Here is a 19,660-nt window from a genome sequence, read left to right on the forward strand (position 1 = left end):
ATCTTTTATTTATGGTAGCAAAGTATAGAATGGGAAGGGGCCCTTTAAATTCGGGGGCCCTGTGCTAGTGCACCGCCTTTACATGCGTAAATCAGGGCCTGAATAATATTATTTCAATTTTCAAGTATAATAACGTGGTCGGTTGTCATCAAAATATATTTTTACTCAGTTGAATTTGAATTGTTGTTTTTAATTATTGCTAGTGTACGAAATTTCTACTTATAAAGTCGAAGTGGGCAGCATCGAAATAAAAAATTACAACTAGTCCAAAAAACTAACGTTGCAATGTAGTACAGGTAGAGCAACGACGAAAGCGTATCTACGTAATAGAAATCGGTTCGTACGAACGATGCAAACAGTTTGCTCATTTGAAAAAGAGAGATGGACAATGGACAAGCTGGATTGAGTGAGAGTGTATGTGAGACAGAGATATAATATACCGACGATTTACGATAATCGCAAAATTTTCGGATCGTCCATCGAGGAAACCTTACAAACGAATCGTACATGTCACCGGCCATGTATCTTCAGTGTCGTACTAAACAATTTTTAACCTTAAGATTAGTACAAAATCTTTTGGACCCTTAACTATAACCAAAATATGTATAGTCCTGTAAATAACTTATTCTTCAGAAATAAAACCACATTGTTATATTTTTTGTACATTTATCACACGATCATATTAAAGTGGATACATCGTTTTAGCTATGAACCGCCCGATCAGATTGCAGTTCAAAACTGTGGTGTGTGAAGTATTTAAGTACGCCAAGCCGCCATCACGGTGGTCGGTGATCCCAAACGGAAAATATTAAACCGGACTGGTTTGATCGTGGAAATAACACTAAATACAATGCAGCGTTCGGGGTCTATGGTGAAACTATGGTCCACGAACTCGGCTCGACACGCCAAAACTCAATAACGGACCCCCTCACGATCGCCTCAAAAAAACACTCTTCGGCCACACTCATTCGTCCGATGGCCGCGGTTATAACTCGTGAGTAACGACCATGTGACGAAAACGATAGCTGATATCATCGTGGAACATCATCGTCATCATAACATAAACGGACGTGAAAAACATCCGAAGCACAATAATAATGTGTATTTCCGGTAAAAAAACGGGACCACCGGTACCGCGACCGCGGATATCGTTATATTGTTATTTATTATCTGTTGGCGCGGCCACACGTCCCGTCGACGACGACACGGTTATCGTTCCGTTCCGTATACATGCAGGCGCGGTGGTGTGGCGCTGCCGACCGGATTTCACGGGAGCGCGGCAACGCGGCGGGGCCGACCGGCAATCTGATCCGCCGGCGGCCCGTCGAATTCTTTCGGTACGTCAGACTGCCGAGTCTCCGCGTCCCCGAACCAGTTGCCGCCGACGGGGCATCGCGTTTTCTCCGCGTTCCACGACGACCCGGTACCCGGTTGCCGGTCGCCGGGGCCCGAATACCGCGTTGTCGACGGCATTTCATACGCCCGCGGCGTTTTTTTCTCGTCAAACGGTCGGCTCAAAGGTTCGCCGCAAGACGGACGGCCGGAGAGCACGTCCGCCGTCGCCCTTTTCGGGCGGACGCGGTGCCGGCGACCAAAACGGAGAGGCCGTCGAGCGGCGCGGCGCGCGGGGCGGCGGTGACGACTCTTCAGTCTCGCGTATTTTGTCGCCAACACGGCTGGATGGTCCGTGCCGACGAGGCGCACACACCGCGACGGCGACGACGGCGAGCGAGTCAAGAATCGGTTCTCGTCCGGCGGGGATGGGCGGGCGGGCTGGCGGGCGGGCGGCCGGCAGTGGTGGCGACGACCGTTCGGTTGCGGGCCCCTGGCGGGCGGGCGGTCGCGGGGGGGTGACTTGTGTGAATGCAACGCCGCACACGCACGCCGGCGCACGCACGCGCACGCACGGCACGACGACGCGCGCGCACGCACACAGACAGCTTGGCACTGATTTTTGTACCAGCAAGCGCCACCGCGTCTACTACAACACACTACTCGAAAAACCTACAACGCTGCTGCCTGCTGCTGCCGCTCCTGCCGCTGGTGTTGCTGCTGCTGCTGCTGCTGCTGTTGTTGCCGCCGCCGCCGCCACACACTCGCACTCGCTGGCTCACTCACTCACACGCACGCAGTCCGTAGCGTCCGCCAGACTCTCTCGGTTATTATTTTGTTTGATTTTCCGTTTTTAAAAACACTATTTATATTTTATTATTATAATATATTATAATATGTAATGTGATTAATAAAACAACACCAATAACGTCGACAACAATAATATTGTAAAACTGCTCAGTTTTGTCGGGTTTTTGCCGTTTTTGTACGTCGTCGTCATCGTCGTTTCCGCCGCGGTAATCGTGTGTTGTGTTTCGGTTGAAGTATAAAAATACTATATCGTGATAATTATATTTTTTTGTATACAAATTATACGATTATCGCGTATTCCTGTTACGAATAATAACGCTACGTTATTATACACGCGTTTTTTGATATTTTTACATAATATAAATATTATTATAATTATTTTTGCGTTCTGTTCGCACAACTATAACCGTCGCGATTCCGTTACAAATCGCATCGCGTTATTATATCATCTATAATATCGTTTCGTAACGTGTAACGTCGCTGTGTTCTCCGACAAGATGGCCCATGGCGCTCCGGACGAACCCGTCGGCAAGGTGGAAGAGAAGCGACCCAAGGCGCCAGTTGGATCCAGGCGCATATTTCCTCCGCAGTTCAAGTTGCAGGTAAATCGTTGTTTGTTTTTGTATTATTTTTTTCATCGTCACTCGCGCGACATTCGTATTTCACACGTTCTACAGCACTTACCCTTCCCCCCACCTACCACCCATCGTTCCCGTACGGTCATCAACACGACCGTCCGTCTGGTCGCCGCCGATTAGGACCGTTCGATTTCACCGGATTTTACGCGCTCATGTCGTTGTCGTCGTCGTCGTCCGGGTCCCGTGCCAAAACGAAATAAAAATACGACGCAGCGTTCGTCCATCGGTGTTATCGTCGTTCCCGCCGCCGGTCAATCCGCCTTGTCCTGTCTGCGTCTGTCCGTCTTTACGTGATGCCTCTCTGTAATGCCGCGCAAAACTTGGTTGACACCACTTTAAAGCTCAAAACACACTGAGCTTGTGTTGTACGCAAACCCCTCTCCTCAGTGTGTGTTCTTTAAATACCCGTCGTCGAATTGTGTGTTATTTATCTTCAATTAATCGTTTTTTTTGTATGTACAGGTGTTGGATTCATATCGACAAGACTCCGATTGCCAGGGGAATCAGCGAGCCACGGCTCGCAAGTACGGTATTCATCGCCGTCAGATCCAGAAATGGCTGCAGACAGAGACCAGCTTGCGGTTGGCTGTGCAACAAGCTTCAGGCGCTCCCAAACCTCAAAAAATTACTGCTAATGCTGTAACGACAGTTGCTGTTGCTGCAGCTATTGCGGACACTACGTCTGGTTCAGATAGTGATGTAAATGTGGAAGACTTATCTGACACCGAAGACTCTGCTCTGGATTTATCCACCACTTGCTTAGATCTGACCAAGCGCAAACGCGAAGAAGAAGATCTCGATCCATGCAAGAGACGACCTTTGGTTCCAGTCACGTCTACTGAGCGACCCTTATATGTCAGCCCCATCAGATATCCTTACATCGATTATCCCCTATTCTATTGTTGGCCACCATGTTGTTACAGGCCGCCGTGCTATGTAGAGCGACCTGTACCCCAAAGACTGACTTGTTCATTGGATTTGAAAGTGTGCGCTTATGAGCCAAAAGAACCTTCTCTTTTGGATATATCGTACCCTCAACATTGGAACAAACAGCAGGACTACAGGTTTCCAAGTTCGGTATGAAATACCAATGTGTTCACATGGATTACGCTTGTTATTTTTGCACTGTAAGTATGAAATAAATATGAAGAACTTTTCGGATGATCTTTGCAACTGTTTGAATTGAATTGAAAGAAAAGATAATTGAAGTGTTATTTAATATTAGTACCATTTTATTAAAATTTTAGTTTAATATCAATATCTTTAATACCTACAATTGTATAGGGAATTTAAATTATATAAATTGTTGAAAAAGAACAAAATATATTTATGTTTATTTATATTATGAATATGAATCTATTTTTTCTATTCAATTTAATATGACAAATGCATATAAAAAATGACATTAAAATATTGTACAGAATCACTCTGTATTGTAGTATGTTCTTTAAAATGTTAAGGCTATGACATTATACCATATCAATTAAGAATGTATTGTTTGAAGTTTAGAACACTTAAGATATGTATTTAACTACTTAAATAGTATAGGATTGGAGCAAAAACTTATTTATTAACCATATAAAATTTTGCAATAAACCATTTTCAAAAGACTTGATACTATAAATTATTTTAAATTGTAAAAAATTCATTCATTTAAATTTTATTTTTTTTTTTTAATATATATTAAAACATTATATAATTATTCTAAAAAATGATATTTATATATACATATATATATATAAACAAATATAAATATAATAACATGTTAAGATTTATTTGTTAGAGTTCCTATATTAAGGCTAGATGTATCAAATAAAGCTTTTGAATTCATTTGAAATGGCTCAATGGAGCAATTAAAACATGTGCCAAAAAATTAAGTTCAAAAAAATTGCTCAAAATTTGTTTGTCTTCCGTAAACTAAATTATTATTTTTTTTTTTTTTGGTGCTGTCAGGTTTTTCTGTATTATGTGCCTTATAATAATTTATCATGATATGTTGTCAATAAAAAATAATATATGAAGTCTCCTAAGGACCGACTTCTTGCTCAATTGAATCTTTACTAATGTTTATATATTATGAATAAGATTATATACTATATGAATACTATAATTTATTTTGTAAATGTTAATTTGTAGATGTATTACATTATGTGTATATTTTTATAAAAAGAAGACAATGTTTTGTAAAGTTACATTTATTTTAATGAAATTTAATCATATATATGAATTGTTATTGTTTTAAACGTATTATTGAAATTTCAAAAAAGTTAGGTTATGCTAAACTTATTACATACATATTTTCTGTTTGCATATGTAAAAAAAAATTAAATATTATTTGATATTGAATGTAATTTATATGCTTATTTTGTTATTAAATATTTTATGAAATACCTATATTATTATAAAATAAAAAATGATTTAAGCCTTTTTATATTATGATTATGTTTTTTCTTCATTTTGATCTAAAATATTGTTACTTCTTTATCCTAATTCTTTTTTTGTTTTTTTTCAAATCCCATTATTTTATAATAATACTTCTGATTTCCAAGTTAAGTCACCTATTTAGATATTGAATACTGCTCTTAAACCTAATAATATGGTTTTCTTTGTTGTTTGACAAATTTTTATTGAACTACTGTAGCATTGGAGCAAAATTATTTGGTTAATTAGTTAATCATCGGTTGTGGATATAATATGGTTTAGACCACGGTATCCGATAATATTTAACAAATAAATTATATGCTCATTTATATATGGCATGGGGGTGCAATTGCCCCCTTGTATTATTTGAAGTGGCAAAACTACTTTTTCTCCTAACAGCAGAAAACAGGATATGAGGTGACAGAAGTTAAGATTTACCCAACCTAAAACAAGTATGCCTAGAGATTAGGTAGAAAGTATTTTGTTGAAATTCTTAATGTGTTTAATGTTTCTGAAATAAAGTTATTACTTATTATATATAAATATATATTATTATAAAAAGGAAAATGAATGGTCCATCTATAGTAACTACCATCAAGTGCTAGTGTACCAATATTTCATTGAAATGTTGTCATATCTAATGTATTTTTTGAAATGTCATCCCTATTGGCTATTTCTAAAATATTTAATTTTTTGTACCTCTTAATATAATAGTCATGTACCACTTTCGAATAGGTACCCTAGTAATTAAGTGACGTGGAACGTAGATAAATAATGGAATAGTTCGTTTTAATCAGGTAATTAAAATGAAAGATGCCGTAGAGGATTCTCCGACTTTGGTGTTTGTATTTATTGTATTTAACTATTAAAATTACAAAGATATAGACCCATAATATATTAATGAACGGGTAGGTATACTGTGTATATTATCCAGTGGCATATTTTGTCGGACGTGGGTGTACATGAGTACTACCCCCTCTCACAACATAAGAACATACACAGTACACACCTTGGTAGCTATTATTCATTTCTTATTTTTGTACATTCTACTATTTTTCTCTATTATTAATTTTATATTATTTATTATTACACGAGGCGTATCGCGTTATCGACATTTCGTCGTTATCTTAACGACGTCCACGTGCGGTGAACCTATTTAGTAATATGTCGTCGCGGTTTATTTTACAGAAAAGAGATAATAATATAATTTAGCAGTAATATGATTTTTATATTTAGTGTTTATCCACTTTATCCTACATGGGTGGTCTACGTCGTAGACTCTACGAGCTAATGCCAATGTATGTTTTTGTCAATAGTTGAATTAGTTGACTAGTCCAGAGCTATTCAAACTGTGCGTCGCGGCTCCCAGGGGCGGGCGTCGCGGGAGTTGTCGAAGGGAGCCACGTCATATAATTGAAAACCAATAAATATTTTTACGAAAAACGTTTATTATTATCATTGAGGCACACTGGTTGGGAAACGTTGAATTGTCTACAATAATCATTCGCTAAATATTGCTTTAATTTGTTTCTATAATGTTATAGCGATAGCGATAAATTGAAGTTTTACATAATATATAGTAGGTACCTACTTAATTATTACAACCAGTTATTATTATTATAGCAATATAGCGGCTAAATTGTTATAATAATAATAGCCCATGTTGTATTTTTTTTTATATAATATGTAATACGGTAAATAAATAATTAGTATAAATTATAAAATATAAATTACATTCATACAGACATTGATTTTTTTGTCATTTTTAATTTGGGAGCCGACAGCCGTCAATATTTTGTGAAGACTCAAAGGAGTCTTGGGATGAAAAAGTTTGACTACCTCTGGACTAGGTAGTCCATTCAAATAATGCCACGATTAAAATTGTTTTTTACCCATATCAATAATCATAATATCTGAGACTTGTTTTTTCTTTGCACTGCGACAAACAATTATTAGTTGCTTTATAAGTGTGATCACGTGTGTAGTGTAATATTTTGTTAACTATGAAATAGTTTTATAACTTATTAAATCTTATAATTTAATTTTTAATAAACGATAGAGATTGAACGTGTACCTAAACTACTAAAACGAATTAAAGTGTGTTTATAACAGAACAGAATGATAGTTGATACTAACGTTAAATGTGTTTTTCATTAAAAACTATTTTTTTTCTTTGCATAGCTTACGTTCAATAGTTATTAAAAAAATAAAAATAAATTGTCGATAAAATTATTTATAGTGACAAAAAATATGACGATTTAAATTAATTTATTATTTGAATAATAATTTAGTGGAATGTCCATTATCCAATGTTGTATTGTTATCTAATTCTAATTCTAATATATTATTTAAACTGTTTTGTCGTTTTGATATGTATCTTTCAATCTGAAGAAGCAAATTAAACGTTCTATCAATCTATCCATAACGTGTTTAGAACAATCTTGCAGATCTCCAGGCCATGCCAAGTGTACATTTTCAAGAAGTCTTTGTATAAGATCAATTATTTAGTAAATTAAAATTCACAAGTCTCGTCATTGCTAGTGGTCAGAGCCAGAAACGTAAACACAATTAAAGTCTATTATAGATCTAACACTCTAACATTAGCAAAGACAATTTTAGTAGAGACTCATAGACGGATATTATTGTGTTAAATTTTAGTGAGGAGAGTCTAAAATTTTTCTGTCCAAATGAATCAATCAATAATATCGAAAACAGAGAAATAAAACAACTACCTATTTAATTTTGGATGACCAAATTCACTAAACACTCCTCAATTGCTACACATACGATTTTTAAGTGCTAGTAACAAAACTTCCAATGATAAAAATAAACCAATCGATTTATACGACATTGGAATCATTGAATTTTAATATTCTGTATTATTATTGTTCGTTATAATTTCATAAAACTTAGAAACATGAGCTTAATTTTATCTAATTATTTTAAATTTCCTATTACTGAGCATAATGAAAAAAAGGATTGGTTTCATATTTGTATTACTTTGAAAATGCTGATTGGTCATTATTGACCATATGTATATAACATATTCTATCTAAAGTTTCAAATGTACTTGAGAAGTTGTGAATAAGAGATATACCTTAATCTTGTGATGTAATAATTGTTTAAAAATTAACTAGGTTTTTATCTAACTTACAAAAGTTGTTTCATAAAATGGAATAGGTTTTTACCTGTTTTTATAGCATAAAATTGTATAGGAAGTTAAAATATTTTGAAATATCATTAAATAATTGAAAATTATGATCCGAACATTGGTAATGGGGCGGTGGTAAACTCAACCGATTTTTAAAAATAGTAAGCTCTTATTATTAATATTATGTTTACTTATACTTTATAGGAAATATGTTAACTCTTCTGTGTTGTTTTAAATGTTATTACTAAACTATGATTTTCAAACACATCTTTTCATTTTTAAATGAAAGTTAAATGTATATTAGATTAATTTTATGAATTTTAAATTTTTATTGTATTTTGAGTGCTCATAGCATAAGTTTATATTATTATTACATGATTGACTATTTTTAAATGAAACCTAATGTATATTAGATTTATTTTATGATTTTTATTAAATTAAATTAGTAGTATTGAAGACCCGGGAGAGTTAACATGTTTCCGCCAGGTAGTACTGGATTAGACTCTGGAGAGAGTTTACAATCGCCTTTGGTAATGTAAATTTATTATTTAATCAATGAAGTAAGTAATGGTTAAAATTCAAGTTTTTATAATTTAAAAAAATTCAAATCGATAAATATTATAACTAATAATATTATAATACAATTATTATTACAAACAAATAATTTCATTATTATTCTTGGGATGATTGAAAAACTTTACACCCTTCAATTAGTATGAAATACTCAAGATTAATTTTGAAAGTGCCTTAGCCTAGTGATCATGATTTATAATATATTTATGAAAACCTAAATTCACAATTTTATTATTAATTATTAATATTAATTCACGACCACAAAAATAATTGTTATGACTCATGATTCATGAATCATGTTTATATTACTACCTTAATCTAATTGGTTGACCACCAGATATTCTTTATTTTTTCTTGTTGATAATATTACCATTAATTACCTACTAGGGACCGAAGTACTTAAGTACATTCACATTCACATTTCACATAATGAAGTCTAAAGATACCTCTAATAGTCAAAAATTCGTGTTAATATCTTGGACCTTAGACGAAACCAATTTTTTTATTGATAAAAATTTTTTGGAATCCAAATCCCAAACTACTTTGTAATACAATATATTAAATTATAATTTACTATCTACTACACTAATTATTAAAAACTGCACAATTGCCTAAAAATTCTAAAGTTTAATGGTCATTAAAACCAAAGTGTGTCTACTAAATATAAATATGTTATGTTTACATTTGTGTGAATTTTAATTATTTTGAAATGATTTAAAGCTTAAAAATTATAATTATAATTTAAAATATTATAATACAAGTATAAAACAATTAAACTGTAAGAATAGAATTTTCACATTCATATAGATATTTCAGTTAAAAAAAAATAATTGATGTTAAACACTTAAACATCGCTTAGGTTAAAACAATTGAATATTTTCAAAATTGAATTCTAACCAATATTTGATATAGAGAATTTCCTATACACAAATACATAATATTGATTATACTATACGATAATATGTCAAATGTCGATATTCCCCACCTTTTGAATGATAGCTTTCAAATTAATTGATTATCAACATTTTTAAATTTCTGTAAAACAAAAATAACTTGTGAGGAACCGTGTACCTATTAATATGTTTTACAATTTTTATCGTAATATAAATATTTTACCAACATAAAATTTAAAAAAAAAACCATTAAAAATGAGTACATTTTAAGTGTCTATAGCTAAAAATCAGTCTCAAAAAAAAAAAATTAATTTGGTAATTTGCAAATTATATTATGTTAAAAAATAATGTTCCAAATACGAATCGTATTTACAAAAATTATATTGATGGAAATCTACGGCCATTCCTTATTGGATTACAATTTATAATTTGCAACTATATAGAAAATGCTATCAACAATCACCTTCAAATTGCTATGTTAATGATAAGGTGTTTATCCAAAAAACGATGACTGAACCATTGAATAAACCAAAACATTTAGAGTTATAGTCAAAGTAAAAAAAAAAAAACAGTCTTTTAGAAATTCAATAAAAATAAATGTCTTTTGGAATATTATGTTATTTAAAAATAAATGTCTGATTAAAAATGATGAGAATGATTCTGCAATAAAATAAAATACATTTTTTTTACATTTAAAAACGAAAAGATTGTAAGCGGCGGCGCTAGCTAGCGGTTAATGAGTGACTTTAACTCGGCGGTAGATGTCGCTGCCATTATAGGCCGCAGTGATACTGGACCTTAAACTGTATAATACATCATTGTATACCTAATTATTATTATTTATTATAATTTATGATTTCTGGACTCATAAATAAATCAATTACATTTATAGAAACCGTTAATAGTTAATAAAATCTAAGGTTTATCCATATTATTATTACTGGCTGGAAAATTTTTTCAGCAAATGGCAAACGGACATTATAGTAGGTAGGTAGATGTCATAAAATATAAAATTTAAAACATTCTAGTCATTCTACGACTGTTATATCTATTCTTTGGCTCTATTCTGTGCTATAAGTTATAGCTAAATATTAAAAATTTCAAAATATATCATAAAACCATAATTTACGCGTGTACGGGTTCGTGTGCTGCATCTGCGACATTTTTTAGACCGATTGATAGTATAGGTAAGTTATAGACTATAGTCGTTCATTAAAAAATTAGTAGTAGATCGGTCGAGTCAATTCATTGTTTAATAGAAGTAGATAAAATGGTTCTAACTTCTAAACCAATTTTTTCATTAAATAAATAGTACTTTGAACAATTGTACTTAGTTACATCAAATAAGTTACTTAGTCAAAATTATGCACTGTACTAACAATAGTACTAAGTAGCCTATCTGTGTATCATACAATTATTAATATTTATTGCTGTTCAAAATTTATTCGGCCTATAGTAAAAAAATGAGATGATGCTTTATGCTGTATGTAGCATATGCGATTAAAGTCTGCGCACTAAACATAAAACAAAATAATTATTCGAAGTGCGAAGTTAACAATATTGTTATAAGGTATAAGTGATATAAGTTATATGCAATTTTCGTTTTATAATAATTGTGGGTCCAAGTTCTCATATTAACCTTTTATCTTTTCTAGTTCATCGAAATTCAATGCTGCTTATAGACCGAGTCGTCTGATGGCATTGCTCTGTAGAGTGTTGGATAGTCTATAAGTCAAACAGTATAATAAATTTAAACGTTAGGTGGGAGTAATTGGGTAATGTTAGGTACTTTGGAATGTGGAAAATTTTTTTAGCAAACGGCAAAAGAGGAAGAAGAGTTGCTAAAAGCTAATAAGGAATTCACAGGAATCAATGCATTCCTAAACCGTTCATCCGAATTTAGTGCAGAGATAGATTTAAGATCTCTGGGAAGAAGATAGGCTAATTTAAAAAGGAAGAGGTGCTCAAACAGGGATTTTGAGATTTATGATGGACATTTTTGTTTTTAAATGGTTGCTATTGGTTTTAATTTTATTATTATTAAAACGATATCGCTGAATCTAATAATACGTTATTAAATAATTAAATAATAATTTGTCCGATATTTTTTTTCAATATTCTATCTAAAATTTTTTACTATAGAGTTGGCATTTTTAATGGGCAACGGAGTGCACAGGATTAACTAGTATATCATATTGTCGTTTTAATTTATATAGGTTTATATTAGATTTATATGCTCTGTTCAATATTTTCCATATTATACATTTATTCTTTCGTGTTCATATTTAATATCATTAGAATGTTAACAGTGAATTTTACACTAACTACATTATTATGACGTGATCATAGTTTATTCATACATGCAGAGAAAAATAACTTTTTGGCCTGTTGGCTATACATGTTATGCACGAGGATACGATTGGATACAACGACCTTGGCTTAGAACAATCATTTCAGCAATCTGTAAAAAAAATATTTGATTTAATGCGAAGTTAAAATAAATAATTAATTTCAAGACGATGTTTAAATAACGAGATGACGAATTCTGTGATCAATAGTTTTAATTTATACTTACCAATATATTTGGTCCGGTTGACATGACGAAACAGATCATATCGGCCATTTCTTCTGCGCTCAAGATATCAGACGCTTTCATTTTATTGTGCGACATTTTAGCTGCATCGAATATTTCTGTGTCGACGAAACCAGGACTGATGCTCTACGGAAAACCAAATTTATTATGTTATTAATAAAATAATTGTTTTAAAAAAATATTGTATTTAGAAAAAATCACATTTTATAAATTTAATCACACTTTTCATAGTTTTTAATTGAAATAAAATAACGTTTAAGAAATATAATACATTTTTATCGTTATAAATTTCTGTTTTTTTGAATGACAACACACATTTTTCTATTTCATGTTTTGAAGTAGAATATTTTTTGGTGTATTTTGATACATAAAAAGAAATTTGGACGAATAGTTAATAAGTTCTAATTAGCTATTAAAAATTTAGGTGAACGGCTACTTATTAGTTATTAGTTAAAACTCATAAACATAACTCGTCAACATTTTGATTTTATTATATATTGAAATACTCCGAAAAATATTTTGCTTCAAAATTTTAAATTAAAAATATAATATTTTTTTTTTGTTTTGAATGGAAATTATAAAAAAAAAACATGAAAAGATTTTGAGATAAAGAGTGTTGTTTGATAAATAATCACCCTATATACAATGTGTTCCGGGAGGAAGTGACCGGCTGGCGTCATATAAAAGTATACCTAAAATGATGAAGAAATACCCTTTAAAGAGGGGGTCTAACTTTTTTATTTTTTCAGTTATGGACAATTTAACTTTTTAAAACAAAACAAAATCTACCACGCATTGTTTATGTTTCTCCAAAAGTTTTCAATATTTTAACATGGTTTTTTTAATTTTAAAGCTATTTAATTATTCTATCATCAAACATACGCAATAGCAATTAAGTCAGAAATAATTATTATAATAAATTTAAAAAAGTAAACATTTTTTATCAAAAGTTAGAATTGTTTGTGTATTATTTTACTGAATAATACCTAGAATACCTTATAAGTTTGGTTTTCATATCTTCCATAATTGCAAAGTTACAGCCTGGGTCAGTTCTACAAGTTCATTCAAATAATATATAAAAGTATACCACTGCACATGGGTGAATAAACTTACGGAAGCTTTTATATGGCCATCACCGGCCACAGCCAATTCGTGACGAAGGCCTTCGGTCAGTACTCTAAGAGCTTGTTTAGACGCATTGTACATCTTGTTTCCAGGATTAATTGAATACGAATGGCCCGTAATGCTGAAACCAATTAAAATATAAAATTAATATACAGAAAAACGGATAAACTTAGGTTTAAGTTATCTATAATCAAGTGTAAATAGTTCAACATTTATTTGAGTTTCTTAAAAATTTTTAAATTGTTTAAAATGTTGCAATTATATGTATTATTATATTATACTAATGTGACGTTGTGTAATACAGAATTGAAAGACAGATATAATCATAAAATGTATAATGTATTATAAATATGCAGTATAGGGCCAGAAAATGGTCGGTACTCGGAATTTGGGACGTATGAGATATATTGATTTTTGTTTATATTAACTATAAAACTATGAACAATTTAGTTTACATATAAATATATAATAGGTACAAGTAAAAATAATAAGTGAATATATGTGAAAAAAAATTCTCTTGTAAATATAATATGTTATTATAATAATAGTGTATTCATAATCAGGACCGGCTCAAGTGTTTAAACACACCTAGGCAAACTTGAGTTTTGCCGCCCCTTACATACTACATCAAATAATTTTTTTTTATTTATAATACAAACATAATAAATGCCGCCCTAGGCGTGGGCCTATGTCTCCTACCCCTTGAGCCGGGCCTGTTCATAATATGTGAAATAAATAATGACCAAGAATAATTGTAAAATAATATTATTTTATCGATAATTCAAATTTGTTAAAATATATACAATAAATCAAATAAGTATGCATAATTAATCTCATGAAAATTTATCTAGAAATCAAATAAATTGTTTTCATTATGCAGCCCACATCTTGCAAAACTATGTCCGTGGACACATTATTTAATACAAATAAATAACACCTATTTAAAATGATTATACGTATAGAGCATGTAAATGCGTAAATTGTTCAAAATAGGTATATGTTTTATGCTATCCATCACCTATTGATTTGTATAATATGCCCATGACTAACGTTATGCTTCTTCATCAATTTATAAGCTTCCCTTGAACAGATTGTTGGTGCCATTACATTACAGTCGATTAATTCTTGCCAATGTTCGGCCAAACCGTCTATAAAATATAATTGTGCATGAATAATTTGTTAGAAATATTATAATTTGGACTCATATAGACATGTAGTAATAATTATCATGGTGTAATTGAAATATAAAAATACTAATTTATGGAGACCTTACTTGACGTTTTATGTTTTTATTGAGATGGGAGTAGGAAATATTAGTTATTGTGCCCCCATTCAGTACCTCAACTAGAAAAAAATTTCGGGAGGGGGAGGGTTGCATTATTACAATATATATCGTCATTTATACCGACGAGAGGTAGTACGGTGGCCTTGCAGAAATTTCCGGGGGGTACAACCCCTTAACCCCCTCCTCATAGTTGTGCCACTGCCCACTGGCCCCATTAAATGCGGGTGATAGTAAATGGGACTTTTTTTCAGAACGGATCGCAGACTCAACAGACTCGTGAAACATTTTGAAACAGATAATTGAATTTGAGATATAACAAATAAATCATTTTTTCTCTTGTATTAAGTCGTAATTATTATCTTACCTAAAATTTTAGATATCCTTATTATTCCGGCATTGTTAATCATAAAATGAATACCACCAATATTGTCATCAATCCATTTAAAAGCATTCAATATGTCTGTTTCGTTCGTCAAATCACATGCTACTGTAAAAAACCGACCACTGAAGTTTTTTTCTTCCATCATTTTTTTTAAATCCTAACAATTTTAAAGAATACTTATTATTATTCATTGTGCACGTAAGCAAAACTATACAGTATATAGTACATATAATATTATAATATATAGTATTAAAGGGATGGTAAAATGCACAATTTATGATATGTTTACTGTTTAGTGTTTATTATGTAAAATGGAGGAAAATAGGTATAAGCGCTCTATTTTACAAAAGGTGTCTAGTGTACCTCGTTAGAGTAAATCACTATGATATAAATTTTAAATTTGAATGCGGAGATAAATAATTACATTCAAAAGACGATTCTGAGCGAATACGGTCTGTTAGCCCATACTACTAAGTATATTTAATATTTAAATTTATAATATATGTATATTGCTATAACTATAAGAGAAATTAACTTTTTTATTAGTACATTAACTAATATAGTAGGCTTTTATAAATTTTTAACGAAAACATTATATTAAAAATGTCATTGTGCAAAACAAATATGATAATTATAAGTCAAAATTTTTAAGTTTCCACGAAAAATAATTTTTTATTACTGCAAAATATTGAAAATAACTAACTACATCGTTATTTTTGTTTGAATATTTATAATTTTGTCCAAATATGAATTTTATTAATATCTTTTAAAAAAAATGATTACATACATTTTACAATTTTTGGATTTCAGTATGAACATTTCATAAAAAACTTTGTATCCAATTGTGGAGTTTTTTTTTATCAAATAAACAACTTTTAAACGAATATTATAGAAGAAAATAAAAAAAAAAAAATAATGAAAATTTTAAATTTATAAATAGAGGTTTGAAATATTTTGAAAATTATACCATGCATAGAAAATGCTAATAAAAACTTTCTAGCAAAAATTTCAAGTACCAATCTATAGTTATTCGTTTTTGAATAAAATAAAAAACAAACAAAATCGATGTTTTCAAGAACTGATTTTACGTAATGTTTCAAGTATTCCCTAGTCTTTTATTTTAATTGTTTTGAAAAATATTGAGAATTTTTATTTTCAATTCCTTGAAGGACCAACTAGATCCAATTTGATATTAGAAATCATTCTCAAAGTTGAAAGTCTAAGGATTTTTTCTACTAGAAAAAATAAGTTAAAAAGTGATGTAATACCAAAATAAAAAATATATATATATAACAAATACCTATAGTCTATAGATTTCACAAAAATTCTTTGACGTTAGAAAAAATCAAATGATCCTAGGGCACACATTTTATAATTGATACCCCCATACCAAATTTATTTTTGCAATATATTACAGAACGGTATTTTAAATAAACATTTAAGGATTTTGCAATTAAATCGCTAATGAAGAAATTATATTAAAATTTAGATACCTGAAGTCTTTGTAGCCTTCTAGCTATTCCCACAACCGTAAGGCCAGCCTTAACTAGTTTAATAGCTGTAGCTGCGCCGATACCGGCGCTAGCTCCTGTGACCACAGCAACACGTCCTTTTAAGTGATCCATTTCACATAATATGACGTGACAACTTTTCTGCTTTAATTCTACACTTCAAGTTATGTCTATGTCAATCTGTAATAGTTAGATCATGTTCAAGAGTAATCTTCGTTCTTATTACGTAACATATATAAGAAAAAATATTTTTATCTAGTTAGGTGACAATACGTAACAAAACAAGTTGATATAGATTATAGATACACTTTACACATTATAATTTATTGGTCATTTGATAATTTTTTTAAATGTTTATTATACATACTTATTTGACTACGAAATAATAATTATAGGTAGAGGTATATAATATTAAGTATAGGTACAATTTTTTTTTATTGGGTTAAAATAATTAAACTTATATAAACATCGATTATATATCTAAATAATATTTTATTCTACTTATTACTTGTAGAAGCATTTTAACAATCTAATAAATAATAATTATGTACAATTATGTGAGATAGGCATAAGTATGTTTGATTATTATAGTATATTATACTAATAAGTTACTTGTAGAGTATTAATTTTTTTTTTCTTTTTTATTAAATAATACTAAAATTCACAAATGTCTTCTTGCAAACGCTTAAGAATTATGGCCAACAAGACAACTTTAGATTACGATATTTCGATTGTTGTGTATATTATGTTACGTAATAGTATTGTAATAGTATATTATAAAATAAAAGTATGAAACTTTAAATTTTAAAAATCAATTTTTCAAAAATGATTTTTCATGTATATAATCTATTAAATTTTGATTCTTATTTGCACAATGTTTTGTAAAAACAACTACAATTTAAACTCAAAGCTAATTGCCGAAAAAGATATTATAGTTTTTTTTAAATTACTGATAGTTTTTACAAGTAGTAAATTAAATCTAGTTTGTAATCTCTGTACTTATTAAAACTGATAGAAAAAAATTTAGGGAAAATGAGAAAGTTTTACTTAACAATAGGGTTTATCAAAATATTTTCATAATTTTGATTAAGCTATTTATTTATCCTATGAACACCTTCAGTTATACGTCTGTACGACTGTATAAACTTATGAGTATAAATAATATAATATAATTAAAAATCATATTTTATAAAATAATTCTATAATGATAATTAAAAAATTAATACGTATTTAGAAATTAATATGATTTGATTTTCAAAAACGGTTTTCGTAATGACTTTGAATCATGTAAAAGAAAATGTTTTCAAAAACTTAAGAAAATTATTGTATATTGTAAAAAGAAACGTAGATACCATTTGTTTATTGATTAATTTTATTTATTATGTTGTTCACTCTTCAAGAAGTACCTTAGTGATTATTACAATAATATTCTGTATGTCTGTATACACATAATATTATGTAATCTGTAAATCTATAATGTAGATTAGCTCAAAGGTTATAAATTATTATTACTTAATCATTATATAAAATATATAAAATTATACATCCTGATATATATATATATATACAGGGTGATTCTTTTATCAAACAACACTCATTAGTTCCAAAAGTATTCATGTTTTTGAAAATATTATTTTACATAGTTTCAAATTGTTAAAAAAACAACATTTTTATAAAAAAATTATATTTTTAAATATTTTTTATCCTTATAATATTTTAAGTTTTTTACTTTTTTGAATGAAAACATAGATTTTTAATTTCATATTCCAAAGCAGAATAATTTTTTGAGTATTTTGATACATAAAAATCGAATTTAGGGTGAGTAGTTTATGAGTTATACTTATTCAAAGTTTAAACAAGCGGAGTAGTGGACAAACATTTTGCGGGGTAACCGTACCACTCCACTCCGCGCAGCTAAACTTTAATTACGTATAACTCATAAACTACTCGCCCTAAATTCGATTTTTATGTATCGAATTACTCAGAAAATTATTCTGCTTTGGAATATGAAATTAAAAATCTATGTTGTCATTCAAAAAAGTAAAAAACTTAAAAAATTATAAGGATAAAAATATAATTTTTTTATAAAAACATTGTTTTTTTAACAATTAGAAACTATGAAAAAAAATATTTTCAAAAACATGAATATTTTTGGAAATAATGAGTGTTGTTTGATAAAAAAATCACCCTGTATATATAAACATATTATGATTATGAATCTAAATATAATGTATATAATATATAGCTTTATGAAACTGTTCTTATCTAATAATTTTAATTTTTTCAATACATTTGTCACATGTATTTATGTAGGTACCAACACTACCAATCAACCTAAAATTTATTGAATATCTATTATAGTTGATTTTATTAACATAATGTATATTTTTATGATAGTAAATAGGGATCTACATTAAGAGATCGATATTATATTTTATAAAATTATGATTTATAGATGCATCGTTTAACAAGTGTTTTTACTTTTTAGTGAGATCTGGAATAAAATACAATTATATTATAAACTATTTACAGTCTAATAAGTGTTTTGAACAGTTAAATAAATGTTAATCAACATATAATTATGATAGCTAAATTGAGTTTTTAATTTAAATTAGAAATAATAGTATTGGTATAATAACTAATTAATGTCGTTTGTACGATAACTACATCCATATTTGTGTAATGTGTAGAATATAATAATAAATATATTATCATGTATCATTTATAAATATAGCTATAACTTATAAGTATATACAATTAAGTAGGTAAGATTGTAAGAATATTTTAATAGACATAATGTAATAGTACATATTGAAATAGTTTGAATATTATATATAACATAAATACGTACAAACCACCATAAATCAGTTAAATAATCAATGAAAAATTAATTCATAAACTTATAGGTAAACAATTTTAATTTTAATAATATACACCAAATAAATA

The 19,660-nt window shown here is 29.8% G+C and overlaps 2 protein-coding genes across 2 annotated transcripts; one reads left to right on the plus strand and one right to left on the minus strand.

Annotated features, from left to right (window-relative positions):
• The first annotated feature begins 2,074 nt into the window (after positions 1-2,074).
• LOC114127974 (uncharacterized) lies at positions 2,075-5,211 on the plus strand. Its single transcript, XM_027992361.2, has 2 exons — positions 2,075-2,744; positions 3,243-5,211. The coding sequence occupies exons 1-2, from the start codon at positions 2,640-2,642 to the stop codon at positions 3,861-3,863; spliced, it is 726 nt and encodes a 241-aa protein (XP_027848162.2). The 5' UTR covers positions 2,075-2,639; the 3' UTR covers positions 3,864-5,211.
• A 6,853-nt stretch (positions 5,212-12,064) lies between these two features.
• Positions 12,065-16,897, minus strand: LOC114127987 (farnesol dehydrogenase-like). The gene is made up of 6 exons (XM_027992380.2): positions 16,697-16,897; positions 15,186-15,360; positions 14,555-14,684; positions 13,525-13,657; positions 12,394-12,537; positions 12,065-12,279 (listed from the first exon to the last, which is right to left on the minus strand). The coding sequence occupies exons 1-6, from the start codon at positions 16,826-16,828 to the stop codon at positions 12,220-12,222; spliced, it is 774 nt and encodes a 257-aa protein (XP_027848181.2). The 5' UTR covers positions 16,829-16,897; the 3' UTR covers positions 12,065-12,219.
• Between the last annotated feature and the right edge of the window lie 2,763 nt (positions 16,898-19,660).

This window comes from Aphis gossypii, chromosome 1, assembly GCF_020184175.1.
Source record: "Aphis gossypii isolate Hap1 chromosome 1, ASM2018417v2, whole genome shotgun sequence".
Taxonomy (NCBI): Eukaryota; Metazoa; Arthropoda; class Insecta; order Hemiptera; family Aphididae; genus Aphis; species Aphis gossypii.